At 42.0% G+C, this 17013-nt stretch overlaps 3 protein-coding genes, 1 long non-coding RNA gene and 1 pseudogene across 6 annotated transcripts; 2 read left to right on the top strand and 3 right to left on the bottom strand.

The window, feature by feature from the left end:
• Positions 695 to 1772, bottom strand: LOC8065640. The gene is made up of 2 exons (XM_002464272.2): positions 1600 to 1772; positions 695 to 1132 (listed from the first exon to the last, which is right to left on the bottom strand). Exon 2 carries the CDS (start codon positions 1108 to 1110, stop codon positions 856 to 858), a length of 255 nt encoding a protein of 84 aa, XP_002464317.1. The 5' UTR covers positions 1111 to 1132; positions 1600 to 1772; the 3' UTR covers positions 695 to 855.
• LOC110431815 lies at positions 5127 to 8268 on the top strand. 3 transcript variants are annotated; one of them, XR_002449279.1, is made up of 5 exons: positions 5127 to 5589; positions 6310 to 6406; positions 7075 to 7130; positions 7272 to 7369; positions 7983 to 8268. It is a non-coding gene; the product is annotated as an uncharacterized LOC110431815 (long non-coding RNA). The 3 variants fall into 3 exon arrangements; XR_002449278.1 differs by lacking the exon at positions 7075 to 7130; XR_002449280.1 differs by lacking the exons at positions 6310 to 6406; positions 7075 to 7130 and having other exon boundaries at positions 5132 to 5589.
• On the bottom strand, positions 9872 to 10615 carry LOC8063027 (auxin-responsive protein SAUR36). The gene has a single exon (XM_002464271.2). It carries the CDS (start codon positions 10470 to 10472, stop codon positions 10038 to 10040), a length of 435 nt encoding a protein of 144 aa, XP_002464316.1. The 5' UTR covers positions 10473 to 10615; the 3' UTR covers positions 9872 to 10037.
• On the top strand, positions 11294 to 12161 carry LOC8065639 (annotated as a pseudogene).
• LOC8063026 (auxin-responsive protein SAUR36) lies at positions 13913 to 14350 on the bottom strand. Its single transcript, XM_002464270.2, has one exon. The coding sequence runs from the start codon at positions 14342 to 14344 to the stop codon at positions 13913 to 13915; it is 432 nt and encodes a 143-aa protein (XP_002464315.1). The 5' UTR covers positions 14345 to 14350.

The following is a 17013-nucleotide window of genomic DNA, read 5'->3' as shown; positions in this document are numbered from 1 at the left end:
AAGAAAGTTATGAATTTAATGAAATTAGTTCCTAGGAACACATGGCATATCATTTTGGATGGTTTATTGGAAGTTCACTACTAACACCGATAGAATTGGCACTACACTAATATATATCAGGCAAAAAGGAGATGAGATTGAGAGAGAGGCCCTGCTATTCTGTTGACAATGAAAACCATCATTGAGGGTGGGGTGGCAAATATGTAAAGCACACAATAACACCTTAGAAATTAATGTAAAAGAAAAAGGTACAAATTACTCCCCTGAGGTTGATCAAAACCCAAATAACCCCTAAATTAACATTTGGCAACTATTCCAATTATGATCCCATTTAACCTTTGATAAGATTCCTTTTTTTTTCTCCATAAAATTGTGTTTAAATCAAATCTTGTAAGGTGGTAGCTCACATCATAAAATTTCCATCACTATTTTCATAGGTTAGGGAATTTAATATAATAAAATAAAACTAGAGACAAAAAAATTGTATGATACACAAATAATAAAAAGAGCCATAATAATTTTTTCTAACATAAAATATGGCATTATCTATCACCTCACGAATTTTGAAATTAAAACTCAATTTGTAGTTGCGAAACAAAGTTAATGAGGTAGTAAATATGATGATTGATTGAAATAGTTGGAGGGTGTAACCAAACCAAACGTTAATTTAAAGAATTATCGGACATAGACAATATTTAAGGGGAGTAACTTGAACTTCTTAATGTCGGTAAAAATGTCTAAGCGCGTTGAGAGAGCATAAAACTCTGCAAAATCATCAGTCTAACATAACAAAAAAGGCCATTGGCTTATACTTAGAACAGAAAGTAGTAGCAGCACATCACATCACAACTCGGCTCACTTGGATGTCCTCTTCTTCTGGTACTGCTCCTTGACCCACTTGATGCCGGTGCTCGTCCCGGCCTTCACCTTGTGCGCTCCGACCAGCGCCGCCGCCTTGGCCTTGACGAACCCCTCCGACGCCGCCGCCTTCACGTTGCCGGCGACCGTCCCCTTCTTATCCGCCTTGCCGTTGGTGCTGCTCCTGCTCCCGCTGTCTTCACCAGAGGCCCACTGGTCCGCCCAGGTTGGCGCCTCGCCCTTGGAACCCATGGTAACTGTGATGATGCTGCAGCTGCAACAAGCCGAGAACGAAAGACTGCTGGCGTCAGAGCAAACGAGATGCACGAAAACATAGTACTACTGCAGTAGATTTCAGAGTGGCAACAGAACAGGATTCTTTAGAACCTCTTTTTTTTCTCTCGAATAAATATTCTTTTGAATTTCTGTGTAAGGCCTTGTTTACTTCCCAGAAAATTTTGCAAAATTTTTCACATTCTCCGTCACATCGAATCTTTAGACGCATGCATGGAGTATTAAATATAGACGAAAATAAAAACTAATTGCATAGTTTGGTCGAAATTGACGAGACGAATCTTTTGAGTCTAGTTAGTCCATGATTGGACAATATTTGTCAAATACAAACGAAAGTGCTACAGTGTCAATTTCCCAAAATTTTTGGGAACTAAACAAGGCCAAAACAGCTTATGGAATCGAAAGGAAGGAAGGAGGTGCCGAGCGAGACTGACAATTTCAAGTTACCTTGTTTTTTTCCTTCAGTAGAAGTAGATAGACAATTTGCTTGGCTGGCCTTACTCAGGTCTGCTCCAGGGAGGGATAAGCAGACACGGGTGAGAGCGAGAGCCTTCCTGCCTCTGCCTGCTTGTGTGGTGCAGCAGGCTTGTCTTTATATATGGTAAATTGGTAATGGTATATTGGTATATATAGAGGAGTAGAAATTTGGCTTTGCTTCACCAACAGGAGATACTAGCAAAGATGGCTCGCTTTGATAACCTTCCACAAGCAGGATAGAATAATTTCAATTCCTCTTTTATGGCTTTCCTGGTATGAATAGAAGAAATCCATTGGATCCTCTGGACTCGTGAGCTGTCGGCCTGCTCCCACTGCTGCACCATCGTTGCAGTCGCAGACCCAACTGTCCATCGCGCCCTCTGGTGCTTCCAGTACAGGACCGGTGGGGCTCCTCTCTGCCATCAACGGTAAAAAGAGTTTTTTCTTTTTGAAAACATAAGGCCTTCAAAAAGTTTTCAGAATTCCCGTCATCAAATCTTGTGGCACATGTATAAAGTATTAAATATAGATGAAACAAAAACTAATTACACAATTTGTATGTAAATCGCGAGATAAATCTTTTGATCCTAGTTAGTCCATAATTAGACAATATTTGCCACAAACAAACGAAATTGTTACAGTAGCGAAATCCAAAAAATTTTTCACATCTAAACTAGCACTAAAAAGAGCTAACCCAAGCAGCCGCCAGAAAATTGCCCAAAGGTTATTCGATTGCAAATGTGAAGCGATTCCTAATTTTTACCCTTCCACTTCCTAGTAACGGACCAAAGCACAACATGTGCTTATGCATGCATGACTAACATGTGCTTATGCATGACTCTCTGAGGCTACGCAAGACCACCACCATCAGGTAGGTGTGAGATGGATGTTCGGTGTCTAGCCTACTCGCTCTCTTTTATACTTTCCAAAAAACAACTTTAATATTAAAAAATATTTATATTTATGATACATAATTAGTACATTGGAAAGATATTTAAATCTTATTTTCTAAAAATATTTAGAAATACAAATGATGCACATATTTTTTATAAATCGAGTTAAATTTATAGTACATACCAACAACGACAGATATTTAGGAACAGAGAGTACATGGTAAAACCGTGCGTGTTGGGGGAAGTTCTAAACTCGGTTCTCCCTCTCCCTCGTCTTTTCTCACGCTACTCAGTCACACATCCACTAGAGCAAACAAAATTTGGAAGTGAAGGTCCAACTTTATTGCTTCAAACATAATATTTTTCAATTAAATCTTTCACATAAAGTAAATACTAGGAGATGGGATTTAGACCGTATTTTTTCCTATCTAAAATCTTATCTTACTATTACCAATTAGAGGCCTTAATGGAAGCTTCACATTAATACTATTACTAATTAGAGGCCTCAACGGAGGCTCTATGTTAATTCTCACGAGAAGCATTAAGAAAAAAAACATAAATATTAGAAATTGTCACAATAATCAGAAACATCTAGCCTTCAATTTGATAGACTCTAATCATCATCATACATACTAACATTGGATCGATTTTGATTTATAAATAATTAGCTTCCTCTGCCATTAAAATATATAATAAAGTAACCCTCTAATATTGCACACAAATTACCCATGCTACCATTATAAAATATAATTCAAAACAACCCCCTAAATTTGTGTTTAAATTACACAATTTGTCATTATGAAAGAAAAATCAAAATAACTTCCTAAATTATTATCTAAATTAACCCACCACCATGAAAGATACTTTCAAATAACTCCTAATTTGTATTAAATTACACAACTCTAAAGTTATGCAAGATAACTAAAAGTAACACCCTATTTTTTTATAAACTAGATACATGCTCGTGTGTTGTATCGAGGTCATAATATTTTTAACTGAACCTCAATAATCGAATGTGGACGTGTGAGCTCAGAGGACTTTGTATTGGACGTAGACATATGGATCTAGTCTTAGTATCAGAATCGGGTAGGATGTGAATGCGTGAGCTCCAAGTGAAGTTTTATTAGACATGGACTCTTAAACAAGGATTGAGATTTGGTATCACTAGGTGGATGATGACGTTAGAGTCTTTTTAGGTATAGAAGATTATCTACCTTTTCTATGATGAAAGATATTATGATGTAAAATATTTAATTTTTAATAAAGTTATCCATCTTATTGTTATATAAAATAGAGAAAAAATATTTCTCAATTCTACTTGTAAATGCATTATTATGAAAACGAATTCAGTATCCATAAAGTAATGATACATATATTTCTAACTTACACTACCACTGCTAAAAGTTAGAAGTAGACATAATGATATATACCACCATGGAACCAAGTAAATATGTATATATTAGGATACATGTTTATTTAATAGCTTATCAAGTGAAAATTATTCTTTAACAAACTATATAACAATGGCACCAGCAATTTCACTTCAAGTTATATTAATACTCTGTGATAATATATTTTTAAGTTCTTATCTTAAACAACTTTACACATTTTGACAAAAGTGTTTCATATTAATATTAGCTATTTAATTTCAAGCGATATATATTTTGTAAAATAATAGTACTACACATATAATTATTTGATATAACAAAATAACCTCTTGATTGTTGCGAGGTAAGCTGAGATGACTATTCATGCACTATTGTAAGATACAATAAGCAATGCAAATTAACTTGTGAATAAAAAATTATAACAAATAGATAAAAAACTTTAAAGCTAAAATATAGACTCACGAAGTTAAAAAATGGATGCCATAAGATCTTATATAAGTATATAACTTAAGTTTAGGTTTTAACTACTAAAAATGATAAATCTAAGAAATTAGAACTAGAGGTGCCTAATGGAGCCTTTACACTAATCTTCATGAGACCTGCTAGGGAAAAAGATAAATATTCGAAATTCTCACAAAAACAATATCTTTTGGCAATTAATTTAGTAAACTATAATAAATAATACTCCCTCCGTTCCACAAATAAACGCAATTTTAGCAATGAATCTGGACATACATAGTGTCCAGGTTCATTGCTAGAATTGTGTTTTTTTTTGGGACGGAGAGAGTAGTCATTAAATCTATTATATTTTCTAAATGGAGATGGGATGAGCCGTGTTCACTACAACATGTCTCTTAATTAAAGACATTTTGTTAAAGGCACTTTTATAAAATCGCCTTAATTTCTTTCTACTTAAAGACATTTTTATAAAAATACCTTTAAAACCAGTTTTGTAGAGGCAAAATTAAAAACGCCTTTAAATACCTGAAATATTGAAGGCATTTTTCTAAAACGCCTTTAATTAATGTGGCATTTGAGGCGTTTTTCAAAACGCCTTGGTAGTGCTATCACAGAAGACAGACTATCTGGCACCGAGAGGCAGCAGTCGTGCAATACCTGTTTTGCAAAAGAACCCTCCATATTTTTACAAACTAGTCCTGATTTATGCATATTCTACAATTTCTGCAAGCCACGTCGTCCTCTACACCTTGGGCATCTCTCGGTCTCTTCCTCTCGAAGCTTCCCCTCCCGCAGCCTCTATCGCTCCGCCTCGATCTAGCCCAGCGCCGCCCCTTCCTCCGGCGCTGCCCCTGCTTCCGGCGCCGCCTCCTCCCCGCCCTCCCCCTCCTCCCCCACACGCGCCATGCGGCGCGCACCAGCCTGCGCCGACGGACAACGACGGCGCGCCCCAACCCCGTTGCCTCCGCTCGGCGTCGTGTGATGTCCGCCCTACGTCAATCGGCATGCTGGCGCAAACGCCAGCACCAACTCCGCCTCCATCTCGCTGCGTGATAATTTGTCCAAGGATCCAATCCTGCTTCCACCGCTTCGGTAGATTTTCCCATGTTTGATAATCTGCTTTGTTCTGTGTCCATGGACCCACAGGCCGCAGCAATGTTGGTAGTATGCTCTCCCTCGCCCAGCACCTCCAGTCGCGCAACCCCGCTGCAGCAACCTTGGTAGTATGCTCTGCCTTCTCTCTTTTTATTTTGTCATTTTTGAGAAACCATATGCAAATCTGGATCCAATATATATTCAGTGACCTGGTATGTTGCCCAATTGCTCTGCTCTACTCAATCGAATGTACTAGGGTTTATGCAAATTCTGAGATAAATATACATAATTATTTAGGATTTTATACAAATATATACATTTATTTTTCTTATCTGCACAAATGAATTAGACATAATGTACCAGCGTTTATAAAATCTCTGAGATAAATTATAAATAAACATTGTTTTCTATTGGTGTAGGAGAGTTATCTAGGGATTGTACAATAACTTATACAAATATGTATATACTTGTGACCAAATGTTGTCTTATCTGTACAAATGAATTAGAAATAATGAACTACGGTTTAGGCAAATTCTGAGATAAAATAAACATTTTTTGCATTGATGTATAGAGTTATCTAGGAATTGTACAGTAGCTTGTATAGATTAGTTTTTTTTTCAATTGTCCAAACCAAACTTATCTTAACCGCATAAATATAGAAGAGCATGATTTGTTTGGAGTTTTGACCTGTTTTATTGGTACAAGCTTGTTGTTGAGTCAATTGGAATCAGTGGGAGCCTTGAAGAAAGCTAAAATGAAAAAATGTAATTACAAATAGGAGATGAGGATTCATGCTTGATTTTTCTGGAAGTGATGGTTTTACTGATATTTAATGTTGCAAACAGAAATTGCTTAAATGAGTTGTCGTGGAGGTTGTGAAAAGGATGAGTTATCCCTAGTAGCAGATATACTGGCTCAGGATATTCATTAGCTTCCCATGAGGTAAAGCGATATATCAATATATGATCGATTCTGTGCCATATAGAATGTATAGGTTTTGACAAGACTATCTAATATGTGCCTGAGCTTATCAGATCCGCAAGCTCATGGATTATCGTGATAACCAGATCCCCTGGTTATTTAAATTGGATATGTTTTATGCTTTTGAGAAATAGCTTGGCCTCATATTAGCAGTGACAGTGGGTGGACAAATAGCTGAGTGCATAATTCTCTTATAGTGGCCAGTAATTGGCTTAATGAAATTATGAAGAAATGTGTTCTCTAAATACCGTTATTGGTACTTGGTAGTGCTATGCTTATCAGAAAATAGTGCCAAAAGTCTCCGTCTCTTCCTAATTAATTACAGTTTTATCCAAAACCAATGCTATTTTTTATGTCAACATGGTTCCATGTGACCATGTTGGTTATCTTGCTTTTGCACTCTGTAAAATGCTATATCTATGTCTGGACATACTTTCACCACTGCTGAATTACTGATGTTGTATCGAGTTCAATTTACAGTTGTTTTCTCTGGGGACATTTTACATCCTAATATTGATCTTGAGGAATGGTTTCGTTCCGAAATAAAAATCGTTCCATATTTTAATTCCATTGAATATACTAGCTGCTGTCCAGTTTGTTCACCTCAAGCTCATTTTGTTATACTGTAGTTAAGTGAACATGTGTTGCTGCTATCAATGTGTTGACTTCAATGCAGAGGTTTAAGGTTGTATATAGGATTCACATGCTAAATTTCTTTAACTTAACAAGTTTCCTTGGATGTAGTTGTTTTAGACCAGCTTGTATACCATTATCTTATTGAAATTTAATCATTGATTGTCTTTATGTGTTATTGTTCTTAATACAGGAACTAAAGGAAGGAAGACAGATAAGCCGTGTTGAGCTCTATAGCAACACATACAGAACAAATGGGCAGCCAATTGATGACTAAAGCTTTGAAAAAATGTATGTTGCTTTCTTCCTCCTACTAGTTTATTAGTTTACTTATGGTTATGGTTAAAAAATTTATTTGGTCATAACTTTTTTGAAGGATGAAATCCGAAGAAGATTATAAGAAGACCCTTCGGCTTTTTAGATGCTGGCCCTGCCATTTTAAGTATTTTAGGCCTTCAAATTTCATTGCTTTCTTACCTCAACTTATAGCCTTTGGAAGTTCAATCCATGTCCCATGCGTTGACTAGCCATTGTTTTTTTATTCCCATGATTTAACATTGCTTTGAGGTAAGAGATAGCTTCTTTTTTTGGACTAGTTTGGATCGAACAGATAGCTTCTTATAATTCTTATATTACATTGTCCCTTAGAAAGCACCTTGGTATTTTGATGGCCTGAGCCTCTTGTGGGGTAATTGCTTCCTCACTATGGCTTCTCATAGCTCAGTCACCACCTCGCAGGCACACTTCACTGCTTGTGTGTAAGCAAATCACACTGTGCTTTCTACAAGGCTCAGCACACACATACTTAATTAATTTCTTCAGAATCATGATGAGTTAAATACTGAGTTACTAAGTTGTATTTTCAGCTTCAAAATTTAGCACTAACCTTTTTTTTTCATTGCAGACAGCTTGATTATTTGTCAGTCATAAAACAGATGATGCTGGTGCTCGTTTAATCAACTTGATTCAGAGATATATCAGCTCTGGGTTATCTGAATCATGGAAGCTTTCTCCCTCTACTTCTTTATCTACATCTTTTGTTGCACTACTTCCATTTGCATCATTTAAGATTGGGGACCTACACAAAAGGACTTGGGAATATCATTTGAAGATAGATATTTGATTATTTTTCTACCTTATTGATTGTGTTTGGTACAAATATAACTCTGTATGCCAGAAAGATTTAAATGGTTGGATTGTGTTAATATCTACTTTCATTGGTTAATTTCTCGATGGATTTGTGCTATTTTGATATTAATTACTAGCAAATTTCAGCATGTATGAGTTGGTTTTGGAGGCATTTTTAATAATGCCTCTTTCAGTGTTTGAAGGCTTATACATAATGCCTTTAAAAACTATTATAGGCAGCTACAAAATGCCTTTATATGTTGATATTGGAAGGCGTTTTGAAAAAATGCCTCAAAAGACCTTTTAAGTCCACTTTATAGCAGGCATTTCTAAGTATGCCTAAAAAGGTTTTTGAAGGCATTTTGATGATTTTTAAAGGCATTTTTAAATGCCTTCTATAAACAGCCATGCTGTAGTGGTTGGGGGTAGTTCTAAACTCTGTTCTCCCTCTCCCTCATCTTTTCTCACGCTACACTGTCACACATCCACTAGAGCAAACAAGTTTTGAAAGGTAAGGTCCAACTTTATTTCTTCAACCATAATTTTTTCAATTAAGTCTTTCACACGAAGTGAATACAAAATTGTACTGAGTAGATGGGATTTAGAGTTTAGACCGTATATTTTTTATTTAAAGTATTATCCAACTTTGCAGCTAGAGCCGGAATTTAGGCGCATGACACGATCCTTCCAATGCCTCATGTCACCTCCAATCATCACTTCTACTTAGACACATGAGTCACACGTCAGGTCGTGTCGGTATAGCACAAGTCTTTATTTGGTTTAAGCATGATCCATAACATGCCTCATCTTTGTGTCGTGATGACGGCCTAAACACACAAATCTTAAAATTTCTTGCATTTTCTATATCCGCTCGTGATATATTTTAAAGAAGGCCTTTGCGTTCAAATCAGGGGCAAGGAGCCAAAGAATACGGATCACCAAAACCTTTTTTTCAAAATAGGCTGGAAAGTTTCTGCACAGAGATTTAAACATTGACATAAATCGATTTTGGAAGTTTATGTTGAAATCTTATATTACTACTACTTCCTCTCTCTATGAAAGAATATAATTACGAGATCCATACCAGTTAAAATAACTCAAGTTTGATAAAAATTCATAATAAAATCATAATTAGAAATTTCAACTTATTCTAGTGATGTGGAGTTCTCCTAACGTTTTAGCATTTAAAATTTAGTATAAATTTTTCTCACTAAATGGTTGCGGCCCTGAGTCAAGCAACACCATAACAAAAAGGTTAGGATGGCTTCTCCATTGGCCAACACACAATTGAGAATAAGCCACCCCGACACTTTTTCTGATCCTAAGAGGGCGCGGGATCGACTCGAATGTTGTCACCCTTCTTCCCTGACTCACGACCAAGGTGATTGGTCAGTGCTGCTGGCGTCATGACCCTACACCGCCGTACCAATACATCGACCTCACACTCGCATTGCTACTACACCGATGGCAGATAGAATCCAAGGTATGTTGTGTTCATTGTGTAGACTAGATCTTTCCTTTGTGTTGATCTCGATCTAATAGGAACCTCTCAGATTTTTATTTTGAACAAACACCCACTCAAGCTGATTTGAAGTCAGAGTTCTGCAGAATAAACTCTGTTGCCATGTAATATATAGTCCTCACAATTTTGATACGCCAATTATATCCATGGAAACATATGTAAGTAGTCTCTCTAACTTCTTGTACTTCTAACACCTTACTTGATCAGTTGCAGCCTTGCAGGATCAAAAGGCTCTGAATAATACTTATCTATTTAATATCTTTGCTCTACTAGTACTACGGTACTACCTAAAAACTACACTGAACAGCATTAAACAGCAATCTGCTGGCTGGCTTCTACACACGGCGCCACACGGCTGGAATAGTGGCACGCCATCGCCATGGTGCTAAGCAAAGCCCGCTCTAGCTCGGCAGAGGCGCCTCTCCTGAGCAAACACATGGCGTACTCCATCACCGCCGCGTCGCAGGGGAGCGTGATCCTGCCATCGCCGCACGTGAAGCCGAACTCTTCCCGTGACATTTGCAGGAGCTCCCCGAAGACCGCGGTGCCAAGGCACGCCAGCGGCACCTCGAACCGCGCGCCGTCGGCCGTGTACACCGTGCAGTGGCCCTTGCTCGCCACGGAGCTGCAGCACTCGTCGGCTTCCTTTGCTGCCGCGGCCCAGGTGAGGCGCTTCCTCCCTTGTGCAGCCATCCTCTGCCAATTCTTGGCCACATGAGCAATCCTCTTGGCGCTGATGATCATGGTTGGTTGTTGCCTTTTTTTTTTTCCTTCTTTCTTTCAGGATGGAAGCTAGACTGCTAGAGAGCTGAGACTTTCAGTTTGCTACTTCGCTGTGTTTTGATTTGCTTGTGAAGCTGCAAGTGATGAGATGTTCAGAGGCCAACTGACGCTGAATATATAGCTCACTCGACTGCTGGAGCGAAATGGTTGGGCAAGGGACAAGGCCATGAGCACGGTGAGTGCGATGTTGCAAGACGCGTCTGGGAGCACGACGATTTGGATGAGAATTTGATGGGGCCGAGTGTCTGGCACATGCTGGTGCCGGCGTGGTGTGTTTTCGGCGTTTGGAGTGGAGCCATGCCGAGCGGTGTTGCGGCGAAGCGGCACGATGACCCCATGTTTGTTGTGTCATCAGATACATTGGCAGATCAGCTTGGGTTTATTTTATTTGGGAACAGATTAATGAGGATTTCTTTTTTTTCGTTTCAGACTGAAAGCAAAGGATGCCCAGTTGCCCACAGCAAAACGAGGACAGGGAAGCACGGACTGATTGTCTCAATCATATGGCAATGACATGCTGCGAGAGCTCACATGACGTGCTTCTGATCCAGGCACCAGCTGTCGAGCAACTTTCAGATATCTTGAGATAGAACATATACAAGAACAAGTACGCAGTTTGGACCCAATCTGCATGTGCTCTTCATGCCCCATGAGGCATAGCAGTATGGCAGCACATTGTGATATCCTAGACACCCAGACATTGCTATTGGTGGATCCAACAAGTGCCAAACAAATGGCCCCAGAGCAATCTAATCAATACCACACACCGTTTTCTCCTTGCAACACTGCATGTTCTAACTTCTAAGTCGTGGGCTTGTCTTTGTCTAAGGAATTGCTCTGCTCTTTCTTCTCCGTTCGTTCTCACATATAAATGCAACAGCTTAGCAGAAACTCTTCATCAATCCATCAGCAAGCTAAGCATTACACCTTAGCTGAACACCACCTGATACAAAAGGCTCTCTGAATTTTTTTTGAATAAAAGGTCTCCCCAGCTTTATTATTATAAAGCTAACAAGTTTATAGCATTCAACAGCTCAAAAGCGTTTCCAAACTCCAGAACCCCCAAAAGGCTCTCTGAATTTCAGTCAGGACTCAGGAAAGGAGAGCCGGCAACCATGATCAGTGCCAAGAGACTTCTGCAAATGGCAAGGAACTGGCAAAGGAGAGCCGCTCTTATGAGCTAGGAAGAGGGGTCATGCCGATCCTGGCGAAAGCAAGCGAAGGATCATGCAGCACTGCGACGTCGGTGGCTGGCAAAGGACACTGCGTTGTGTACTTGGCTGGGCAGCGGTTTGAGGTTCCACTAGAGTACCTCGGCACGGTGGTCTTCTACTCTTCTGCGAGCTCCTAATGCTGCCGCAAGAAGAGTTTGGGTTTGCGAGCGACGATGGCAGGACCACGCTGCCGTGTGACGCAGCGGTGATGGAGTACGTAATGTGTTTGCGTAGAAGAGATGCCTCTGAAGAGGTTGTGACTTGTGAGAGCGTTCATGAGCTCCATGGTCAGGCCATGCCACACTGTCAACGTCATGGCACCATGCAACCAGCGGCTAGGTGTTTGTGTATGACTTAATAGCTCTAATGATGTATATAATTCTTTTTGTTAAGGTTGTACTAGAATATAATCATAGGGAATGGTATCAAATGAAGAACTGAGTATATATCACAAATCTCACCCATGTTTGCAATCGTGATGTCAAGTTACTACTCTCTTATTTCAAATTATAAGTCAGTATAAGAATCTTGGAAGGTCAAGTTTGACCAAAATTATAGAGAAAATAATAAAAATTTGAATAAAATTTGAGCAATTTGAATAAAATTTCTCAAAACAATCAGGAATGGCAGTGGGCTCGTAGAGGGTGCACGCGGCGGTGGCAGGGAACACATAAGTGGCGGAGAGGGCAGCGACGATGCGGTGGTGGCAGCAGGGGAGGTGCACGCATCTGATGCAGTGACGCTGACAGTGTGCCATGGCACGCGGGTGGCGTCGAGGAGTGTACATGGTGTGAGCTCGGACGTAGAGAAGTAGCTATGGATCTCGCGGTGGGCGGCGCCAAGGGTATTCCCCTGTATGCCATGGAATACCCAAGATTTTGGAAACAAACACAAATACATATATGTATACGTATAGGTATAACGTATATAGTTGCTACATGTTGCAAATCTGGCTCAAAGCCCAACAGAAAGCAGTGATTTTCAGCTCAATCAACAAAGTAAAGAAAAAAAAGATGGTAACGTTTTCTGGCTGCCGCTCCTAGTCTCCCAACTCACATCACATCGCACCGCTCCGCATTGCACAAACTCCCGACCCTAGCGTCTTGGCTTCGGCGACCGGTGGGCAGTGACGACTGGCGAGCCCGGCGCTTCGGCAGCCGGCGATGTCAACGGTTTCGGTTCTGGCCTCCGGCTTGCTGCTTGAGGCAAGGTGAGCATATACACTAGCACATTTGCATCGAAATTATTAGAGAAAATGGCACTATGACACTTGTACGTTGCTTAAGCCTTGTTTAGTTCTCTACACGAATTTTGTTTTGGCGATGTTCTCATTTGTATTTGATAATTATTGTCTAACCATAGATTAACAAGACTTAAAAAATTTATCTCATAAATTACAGATAAATTATGCAATTAGTTATTTTTTATCTATATTTAATATTTCATGCATGTGCTGCAAAATTCGATACGATAAAAAATGTTAAAATGTTTTTAGTTTTTGGGTGGCACTAAACAAAGCCTTGTTACTATTGCACATTTGCATCAAAAATTTTTATATACTCAGAATACCCAGCCGTAAAATCCTGGCTCCGCCAGTAGCGGCGGTGCAGGTCTGAGACGAAGCTGCTGGCGGCGGTTTGGAGGCAAGGTGAGTAAGTTTTCAGGGTCACACTGATGGAGGAACCTTCGTGGGCTGTTGTTGGACCATAAAACGGGCTGAAAATTTGAATGGGGCCAAAATATTTTGACCGGTTTGGTTTGTCTTGTGCTGGGCCGAATTGGACGAATTTCGGTGAAATTTGGTGCTTTCGGGCCGAATCCTAGAACCATGTAAATCAACTTCATCCAGTAGCTATCATTCACACGACATGCGAAAGTGCAAATGAAATTATGAGTGTGTGCATCATATCACACACTTACATGCAAAACTGATAGCAAAACCCTGAATATTGCAGCAAGTTTCCAACTGGAAATGAAAGATGCACGATGGCACATTGTGGATTCAGAAAATTGTGCAGAAATTTTATTGGCCCGAAATTAAGCTCTTATGTTTGCTCAGTGAACAAGAACACTGATGCTAACTTGCTAAGCCGCTACCTCCTTGATCGTTTGCAGGATCAGTAGGATCTGAATAACACCTCTCTTTGTCCTACTATCTACAGTGCTGAACTAAGGCTACAGCTTCAACTAACAGCAAGCTGCCACATACGGCGCCACGTGGTTTGCAGAGTGGCACGGCATTGCCATGGTGCTCAGGAACGCCTTCTCCAGCTCCGCAGAGGCGCCCCTCCTCAGCAAGCACAAGGCGTACTCCATGACCATGGCATCACAGGGCAGTGTGATCCTGCCGTCGCCGCCCGTGAAGCCAAACTCCTCCTCGGACATCTGCAGGAGCTCCGCGAAGACTGTCGTCCCGAGGCATGCCAATGGCACCTCGAACCGTGCCCCGTCGGCTGTGTACACCGCGCAGTGGCCCTTGCTCGCCACAGAGGTGGTGCAGCACTTGTCGACATCCTTTGTTGCCGGTGCCGGCCCCCAGGTGAGGCGCTTCTTCCTCCCAAGCGCTGCCACCGTCTGCCACTTCTTGGCCAGCTGAGCGATCCTCTTGGTGCTGATCATGGTTACTTCTTTGTCTCTTGGCTAGAAACTGGAAACTTGAGAGCTCGCTCTGAGTTGAGAACTTGAGATTGTGATGGTGTTCTCGGGCCACTTGACCCGAATATATAGCGAATCGAGTGGGATGGTCGGGCAAGGGACAAGGCCATAAGTGTTAGCTAGCTAAACTCGTGCATGATGTCTAGTAATCTTTGTTCTAGTAGAAGTCGAGTCGGGTTAGGGGTGGACATGAACTTAGGCGTGCAAGGTCATGATCACCCGAGTCGGTTTAGGACTCTCGCCATGGCGTGCTCAGCGCACGTGGCGCATGTCGAGTTGTAATCGGTGTGGGCACTTTGTATGTCATGGCGTGGGGGGCTTGGACTCAAGCCCGAGCCTGCTATAAAAGCAAGGAATAAACGATCATATGCGCTGCGGTTGCGGCAGTAACAATAGCCTGTTCTTCATCTCGTCGACTTGCTCTTCGTGTTCAATTCTCGCCGCGGTGACCACGCACTCACCGGCGTCCGTTCCTGGCGCGTTGGAGGCGTTCTGCTCCAACACGTGGTATCGGAGCCGTGGAAGGCCGGGGGAGTTGGTGTTCCGTGGCGTGGAGGATCTGAATAGAAGACTAGGTGATTCAAATCACCGAGATCGAGAAGAAGGAGGCAGGAACAATCTGCGATCGTCGTCATGACAAGCAACGGTGACAAGGAGAAGATGGAGCGGGCGTGGAACCAGGTTGCCGGCAATCTGATCTGGCCAACCCTGTCCCGATCGAACTATCAAGAGTGGTCTTCTCATGTTCGGTGCAATCTCGAAGCCATGTACCTATGGGACGCAATCGAGTCTGACAAAGTGGAGCGAAGACATGATCGGCTTGCTTTGGGAGCCATCCTGCGTGGCGTACCCCCTGACATGCACTCCATGCTACTCAATAAGAAGTCGGCGAAGGAGGCATGGGAGGCTATCAAATCGATGCGTTTGGGTGCAGAGAGGGTGAAAGAGGTAAACACACAAAAGTTGCTTTCTGAATTCGAGTCAATTTCCTTCAAACCTGGCGAAGCTATTGATGAATTCTCGGTGAGGATATCAAAGTTGGCAACAGATCTGCGTGGTCTCGGTGAAAAATCAGTCGATGATGCACGAGTTGTCAAGAAGTTCCTCAGGGTGGTGCCATCCAAGTAAGATCAAGTGGCAGTAGCAATCGAGATGTTTCGTAATCTGAAGGAATTATCGCTTGAAGATCTTGTGGGTTGTCTTCGGGCGGCTGAAGACCGTTTTGAATCTTCAGAAAAGGTTACTGACAAAGCTGGTCGCTTGTTGCTCACAGAAGAAGAGTGGGCGTCATGAAACAAGAGCCGCATGATGTCAGCCGAGTCATCTGGCTCGGGGAACAGGAAGGGAGGACAGTATGCCAAGAAAGATCGTTCAGGTCCACGTGGTGGTGCTGGGCAGGGCTGAGCGTGACGGACGTGATCAAGGCGATGGTCACGAAACTGCAGGACCACCGCGTCGTAAAGGGAAGTGCAGGAAGTGTGGTGTGTATGGGCATTGGGGCAAGGAGTACCCAAACAAGAAGAAGGCGAAGGAAGATCAGGGTGACATGGCTCACCATGTCAATGCTGAAACTGATACTCCGCCGGCACTTCTTGTGGCTCAGGTCTGCGACATAGTTCGCACATCGAATATAGAAGCACCTCGGCTGTTCCTGAACCAGGATCGTGTGTTCCCCTCCAAATACGAACAAGGTGCTTGGGTACTTGACACCGGCGCCACGAATCATATGACGGGCTGTCGGGACTCACTGTCTAGCCTGGACGAGTCTGTACGTGGAGCAGTGAGATTCGGGGATGGTTCCACAGTGAAAATCTGCGGGATCGGTGCTGTGACGATTTCGGGGAAGAATGATGAACATCGGGTACTGACAGAGGTTTATTACATTCCGTCTCTCAGATGCAACATTGTCAGCATAGGGCAACTAGAAGAAGGAGGTTGTCGTGTTGAAATTGACAAAGGTGTAATGGAGGTGTTCGACCGAGGGCAGGCGGGAGAACCGAGGACCGTCCTGGTACGTGCAGAACGCAAGAATCGTCTGTACATCATGAGGGTGAAGTTGACTTCACCTGTGTGTCTGTTATCAAAGATGGACGAAGTAGCTTGGCGCTGGCACGCGCGGTTCGGACATCTCAACTTCAGGTCGCTGCGAGAGCTTGGGACAAAGGGGATGGTGGAAGGGATACCGATCATCAAGAAGTCGGAGCAGGTGTGTACTGGATGTGTGTTAGGTAAACAGCATCGGACACCGTTTCCACAGACCTCAGCTTACCGTGCGTCAGCAGGACTGGAGTTGGTTCACACTGATCTGTGTGGACAGATCACACCGGCCACACCAGGAGGAAAGTCGTATTTCCTTCTCATTGTCGATGATTTCAGCCGGTACATGTGGCTTGAACTCTTGGAAACAAAGGACGAAGCACTGGTTTTCCCGAAGAAGTTCAAAGCAGCAGCAGAGTTGGAATCAGGCCATCGCCTGATGGCGATCCGAACAGACCGGGGTGGGGAGTTCAACTCGAGAGCTTTCATGGTTTTCTGCAGCGATCATGGGATAAGACACAACACCACTACTCCGTATTCTCCACAACAGAATGGCGTTGTAGAAAGGAGGAATCAAACAGTGGTGGAGATGGCAA

Source organism: Sorghum bicolor, chromosome 1 (assembly GCF_000003195.3).
Source record: "Sorghum bicolor cultivar BTx623 chromosome 1, Sorghum_bicolor_NCBIv3, whole genome shotgun sequence".
Taxonomy (NCBI): domain Eukaryota; kingdom Viridiplantae; phylum Streptophyta; class Magnoliopsida; order Poales; family Poaceae; genus Sorghum; species Sorghum bicolor.
Note: the sequence above shows the minus strand (reverse complement) of the source record. Positions and strands in the feature narration are given on the sequence as shown.

Coding starts and splice junctions, on each gene's coding strand:
- LOC8065640 (XM_002464272.2), bottom strand. CDS start 1,110: ATGGGTTCCAAGGGCGAGGCGCCAACCTGGGCGGACCAGTGGGCCTCT.
- LOC8063027 (XM_002464271.2), bottom strand. CDS start 10,472: ATGATCATCAGCGCCAAGAGGATTGCTCATGTGGCCAAGAATTGGCAG.
- LOC8063026 (XM_002464270.2), bottom strand. CDS start 14,344: ATGATCAGCACCAAGAGGATCGCTCAGCTGGCCAAGAAGTGGCAGACG.